This window comes from Vespula pensylvanica, chromosome 9 (genome assembly GCF_014466175.1).
Source record: "Vespula pensylvanica isolate Volc-1 chromosome 9, ASM1446617v1, whole genome shotgun sequence".
Classification (NCBI taxonomy): Eukaryota; Metazoa; Arthropoda; class Insecta; order Hymenoptera; family Vespidae; genus Vespula; species Vespula pensylvanica.
Window position 1 is genome coordinate 8134611 of NC_057693.1, and position 6780 is coordinate 8141390.

General features: G+C 30.0%; 2 protein-coding genes across 9 annotated transcripts in view; one reads left to right on the plus strand and one right to left on the minus strand.

Moving 5' to 3' along the window:
• LOC122631440 overlaps positions 1 to 6780 on the plus strand; it is a 109252-nt gene that overhangs the window by 84626 nt on the left and 17846 nt on the right. The window lies entirely within an intron of this gene.
• The window catches only part of LOC122631439 (zwei Ig domain protein zig-8), an 82896-nt gene that overhangs the window by 8066 nt on the left and 68050 nt on the right, over positions 1 to 6780 (minus strand). For all 8 annotated transcript variants that reach the window (XM_043817122.1, XM_043817124.1, XM_043817121.1 and 5 more), the window contains one exon: positions 5053 to 5219. In XM_043817122.1, coding sequence (XP_043673057.1) covers positions 5053 to 5219 — 167 coding nt within the window. The remainder of the gene's footprint in view (positions 1 to 5052; positions 5220 to 6780) is intronic.

The following is a 6780-nucleotide window of genomic DNA, read 5'->3' on the forward strand; positions in this document are numbered from 1 at the left end:
TCTTCCATCTTTTATCTTCGTTCATCTTCTTCTTTTCACTCAAACACAGGAACAGGGAATTTTCTTGATGAACGGAAAATGTCCTTTAAAGCTGCTGCTGCTGCTGCTGTTGCTTCTATTTTTTCTTTTTTCTTTTTCCTTTTTTCTTTTTTATCCTCTCGAAAGACAGGTAATGAAAGTATAGTTCGTTCGAAGTAAAGTATTTCGAATATATTTCGGTAATAAGAATAGCAAATATATCGTTTTTTTATGATTTTAATACGATTAGTACTTGCCTGTGTGTGGATGTGTGTTTAGGATGTTTTTAATAGTAATGATAATAAATATAGAATAATGAATAAGTTATAGTTTCTTATAGAATGATTTTATATTTATTTTTGAATGTTGAGTTAATAATTAGTTAGAATTAATATGAAAGTTAATATAGAATATAATATCAACTTTAGTTACTACTTTATTAAATTATTACTCTCTGTCTCTCTTTCTTCCTCTCTCTCTCTCTCTCTCTCTCTCTCTCTCTCTCTCTCTCTCTCTCACTCTCTTTCTCTATACTAATTGTCTATATATTGTGCCAACTACAAATTCTATATTAAGTTATACATACTTTTTAATATATTTATAACAGAAGATATTTTTTAAATATATCTTTGACCTTGTGAGTTAATAATTAATATAAATTTAATATATAAATATACACATATAATATACATGAATTCACTTTATAAAGTGAATTATATATTTAAATATAAATCAACTACCAATGAATCTTTAAATGGGATTCACCATTTATTTTTAAACGAAGAAATCGTCGACAAAAATATTTAAAAAAAGTTATTGCTCGTCTTAACTAATTATAAAAGAGAAAGAAAGAAAGAAGGAAAGAGAAAGACAGAGTTACGTTCGAAGATAGATAGATAAAAGATAAATAGATAGATAGATAGATAGATAGATAGATAGATAGATCGATCGATAGATAGAGGATTTGGAGAGATGGAATTTGCGGTGATTTGACTTCACTCGACGGTAAAACGTTACCATGGAGATTTCGCATTGTCCTGTCTCAGTGCGTTGCCGGATACGGCGTAAGTTCTCGAGATGATGCGTTCGTGTCATCGCCATTAGTCGCACCATTGTTTGCCGATATTCCATAGGAATCCACGTGTCATCGCATGAAATCGTTCATGGGAGAAGAAATGACCGAATCGATCCACATAACTCGTTGGAAATCGGTCATTCTCTTATTATTTTAGCCGACAAATTCGTAACGAGTATAAATATATACATGCACACACACACACACATATATATATATGTATATATATATTGTGATATAAAAATTAATTTGATAGTTAGATAAAATAGTCGAAGTTTTAATATGTCATATTAAAAACTATAAATTAATCTATGCAAGCTATAAAAATAATCACACATTTATGAATCGATTCAATAGTAATGAAAAATAATCGAACTTAAATATTTTTTGGTTATCATCCTTTTATCACTCTAGTCATTTATATGAATTAAGATTATTGAATCGATTTATAAGATCTATGATAGAACATAATATAAAATATAAAATGAAAAAATAAAAAAATATAAAATCGTTGCTTTTGTTTTCTTTTTTCTTTTTTCTCGTGTCTGCTGACTTTTAGGTAAAGCCCGAAGCAAACTCTAGCTTTAAGTTTAATCCTCATTTCGAAGCATTTATCATTTTCGTTAAAACTTTGGTGCAACATGATCTCTTATGATATATGATATAGCTAGGATATAGGGTAGAGATACTACAAGGTAGAGAAGACAGGCCGAGTGTCTGACAGCTTCCGGACAGGAAGATACATAATCAACTCGCCCGTTTATTCAAGGACGATAAGAAATCCGTTGTTGATACACTCTCGTAACGATAATGGCATCGTTTAATCGTGCAAAACCGAGTTTGCACTTTTATTAGCACTTATCTTCCACGGCAAAGTGATATATGTATGTACATACCGTGATAATCGAAAATCGTAATCGACGTTCAATGCATCATTATCCAATGGACAATGCATTAATTAATTAGCTTGAACAATCGACAATAGATAGTGAGTTATGATCGAATTATATAGACTATTCACGAAACTCAGAGAGGAAGAGATATATCTCGATAATTCTGACATGTTTCATGTAACGTTTAATATAGAACATATGTATGTATATGCGAAGACCTTTAATAATAATCTTCTAATATTCTAGTATAGAAGATTATTTGTTGAACTTTTTGCGCACTGTATAATTATTTTCCTATCTTTTTTTTTTTCCTTTCCTTTTCTTTCTTTTTTTTTTTTCTTCTCCGACGATCATCGCGACGATCGCGACACCCGTTTTATTAATATTTTTTTTTATAATAGAGGACATGCATACGTGCGAAGAGTTTTTTTTATAGTCTTCTAATGGAGTATTAAAAATTGTTAGTAAACCTTTCTCATTATAATTATATCTTTCGGATTTATTTTAGGTTCAACTTTGACATGATTTAATTTCTCTTTTTTTTTCTATTTTGTTTTTTCGTTCTCTTTTTTCTTCCTTTTCTTTTTATCTCATGTGTTCGCGTAGTACAAATACGCGAGGCTTGAAATAATTTCCTAGTATATAATTGTTATTAAATTTCTGCATTGTAATTATTGCACATTAAAATAATTTATCATTTCATACGTGCATATACATATTCTTTAAAAGAAATTTAATTAACGATAAATTAACGATACGATAAATCCATGATAAATAACGCGGAGAAAAATTTTAATTTAATTACACACACACACACACACATATATATATATATATACACATTTATTAATATACCTATATGTATGAGTGTGCATTTTTGTTTTCTTTATTTTTTTATTATTTTATAAAAATGATCTCATCAACCATAGTAATGATTTGACGGATCGTTCGATACGTAATCCAAAGAAAGAAGATTTTTCTATGAAGCAGACAGAGAAAAAAAGGGAGAGGAAGATAGATAGATAGATAGATGGATAGATAGATAGATAGATAGATAGATAGATAGATAGATAGATAGATAGATAGATAGATAGATAGATAGATAGATAGATAGATAGAAAGAGAAAGAGAGAGAAAGGAATATCGATGAATGGAAATGCGTTCGTTCGTTCGAAGGAATAAAGTCGAACGAATGGTCCAGCAGAGCCGAGTAATCCGAACGGTTAACGCTTTCTCCGAATCCCACTGGGTATATAATGGTCATATAAAATGGGGCTGCTCGATTTTTAACGGAAAGCAACGGGGTAGGTTGGTAGATTGGTTGAGGGCAACTCTATATCACCTTTTCCTTGGCTACGCGAGGGAGATAAAAGGATTTATACGAATACTCACTCGGCCTCACGAAAGAACGTTTTATCTTGGATCATCTAAGTTGGAAATTGCGCATTCCTTACATGTCCCTTTTTAACTATATATATGTAAAATATATATGTGTATGTATAAGTGTATTTATGTGTGTATTCGTGTGTTGGTATGTGTGTGTGTGTGTGTGTGTGTGTGTGTGTTCAAGTAATTTAAATCTTTTTTATTTGATAATTATTAAGAATTATAGTTTTTTGTTTCCTTTTTTTTTATTTATTTTAATGAAAAGGATTAATATTAATCACGATTATTTATATATTGATAAGTATTGGTACTCGATGATATGTATATGTATATGTATATGAATCTTTTTTGTTTCGCAATTATTAAGAATTTTTTTCTTTTTTTTTTTATGAGAAGAATAAATATTAATTATAAAGGTTTATTTTTAATGAGAAAGAATTAATTAGGGATATTTTTTGTTCTTCAATTACATATACGTATGTGTATTTAATTAGTTTGAATTTTTTAGTCCTTTTTAGTTATCAAAAATTATATCTTCTATGAAAAAAAAACTTTAAAATATCTTTAATATTCTTTTTTTATTTATTTTAATGAAACAGGTTATTATTAATTATGACTATTTAATAATATTTATATATGTGTGTGTATATATATATATGTATATGTACAAAGTATATTTTTAATGAGAAGAATTATAATCAATTAAATATATTTTGAGTTCTTTAACTAAACGTATGTTATGTTTAAGTATTATACTTTGAACTTCTTCCCTTTCAATTATCAAAAATGATATCAAAAATTATACCTTCTGGTTTCTTTTTCTTTTCTCTTTGTTGATTTTAACGAGAATGACTATTATTAATTATATTTAAATACAAATGTTTACATAAGGTATATTTTTAATGAGAAAGACTATTCTTAATTAGAAAAATTTTCTAATACCATTTACATACACAATAATGTTCAGACGAGTTGATTTTCTTAAAGAATTAGAATTTTCAATAAAATTGTATATGCAGTGCTATCGAGAATTCTTTAGAAGAGAATCGTATGAAATTTCATTGAAATATTTTTCTTTTTTTTTTTTTTTCTTCGAATACACTTTTCGAATGAAATTGAAATAAAAAAAAACAAAAAAGAAAAAAATGACCGGACTAATCGATGCTTTTTCCAGATTCTAAGGCTCTGCGGATATTTTTTTTTGCTACGTGAAGAAAGGGAAGAAGAAAAAAAAATGAGAGAGAGAAAGAGAAAGAAAAAGTAAAAGAAAAAGAAACAAGAAAAAAGAAAGTTGAGAAAAATGAATCGAAGGATGAAGAAAAAGAAAAAGAAAAAGAAAAAGAAAAAAAAAGTTGAAGAAAGAATCCCGATTAAATCGATCGATCGGTCTTCTCTTCTATAGCCATTTCGTAAATTTTCTATCCTTTATCCGAAAATATCCTTAGCTCTATAAGTCTGGCAAATATAAAAGATGAGAAAGAAGTAAAAGTATAGAGGAAAAAGTAGAAGAAGGTGATCCCTTGGAAGGTACATATATATATATATATATATATATATATATATATATATATATATGTATATGTATATAAGATCTTCCCGAGCTGAGAATGATATTATTCGGTAACGGTATTAGAAGGAACTCGTCTAAGGTAAGAAAATTCGTTGAACTTAGTGGCTTACCGTACGGTTTCCCAAGTTCTTGACTTTGCAGACGAGATGCACGGTTTTGCCCACTAAGCCGGTGAAGTTCGATTGCATGGAAGAGTCGAAAATGGGCGCGGTACCTGGTGTAGGCCATTCCTCCAAGAAGTCGGTACGAAAGTTTCGCGAAGAGGATACCATGGCGCCTGTAAGAAAAGAAAGAAAAGAAGGAAGTATTACCGGATCTGTCAGACCTTTTTTTTTCTCTTTTAATCCTTTTCTTTCATAAATTTTTTATTACAAGAAAGGAAAGCTCGATTGGATCGATCGGTTTTCTTTTTTGGCTCTTATTGAGAATAGAATGAGATATTATAGTTGAATAATTATTTAGTTAGACATGTTGAAGGATTTTTTTTTCTTCTCTTTATTAATTGTTGGATATGAATTTTTGTCTCTCTCCTTCTCTTTCTCCGTTTATCTGTTTTATCTTTTTATTTTTTGTTTCGCATGAATAAGTAGATTGACGTTTAAAATATTAGAATTATTTTTTGTTTCAAGTTCTTCTTCCTTCCTCTTCTTCTTCTTCTTCTTCTTCTTTTTCTTTTCGTTATAATAATATTACAAATTCGACGACGTTACTGAGAAACAATTAAATACAAAGAGAGACAGAGAGAGAGAGAGAGAGAGAAAAAGAGAGGGAGAGATAGACTATTCGTAATGAATATTAAGAAGATTTTCATATTAATTGTAATTAGAAAGGATCTCGCGAGTCCAAGGCGTTGACGGAAATTAATTTCGAGTAGGTAGTAAGGTACGAACGGACGGAACCTAAGTAAGTAAGAAAAGAAGAAGAAGAAGAAGAAGAAGAAGAAGTAGAAGAAGAAGAAGAAGAGAACGAGAAAGAAACTTTTCTTTCTCGTTATCGGACGTTATAATTTTTCTTTTCAAAACTCCGCTAGTAGATTAACGTTGAGCGATAGATTTGAGGATAATTCGTAGTTCGTAGCGTGCAATAAATCGCAACGTCAAAGTACACCCCCGGTGCGGTTTTACCCTCTCGTTATACGATTAAACGCGATATATCGTATTACGTTGGCCGTCAGTATATTCGCTGAACGGACCACTCTTCTCGACGGTAACGTCAATTTCGTTAAGTGCTTACATTGTGTTCGAACGACTAATGGAAGCTTCGATGAGTGGTTTTTCGAGTGAAAAAAAATAGTCATCCACAAATTTTTTTCCCTTTCTTTTTCTCTTTTTATTTCTCTCCCTTTCTCTCTCTCTCTCTCTCTGTCTCTCTATTTTTTTTTATTTTTGTTTTTCCTCATAAGCTTTTTTTTTACTTTAATAAAATTATACTGTTTTATGCATGTATACACGCGCACACGTATATATGTGTGTGTGTGTGTGTGTGTGTGTGTGTGTGTGTGTGTGTGGGTATATACGATTTTATATAACTATTTTATATTAAGATCGCGACCATTTATAGTTAGATTAGCATCTAAGCATTATATACAGTTTTAAACATTTCATTTCCTTCGTCGGGAACATTTCAAAATGACCGAACTAATTTCATAGATACGAACGAATAACAAGAGCGCTCGTCGCTTGTCGTTAGAAGAATACTTAGCGGAACTGCTTGCATCTGCATTTTAAATTCGACGTTTTCCCGATTTCTGCCCCAGTTAACAACAAATTTGGTTGGCCATGCTTTCACAGTTTCATTATTAAATTCAACGATAACAAACATTCGATGGGAAAGGGAGA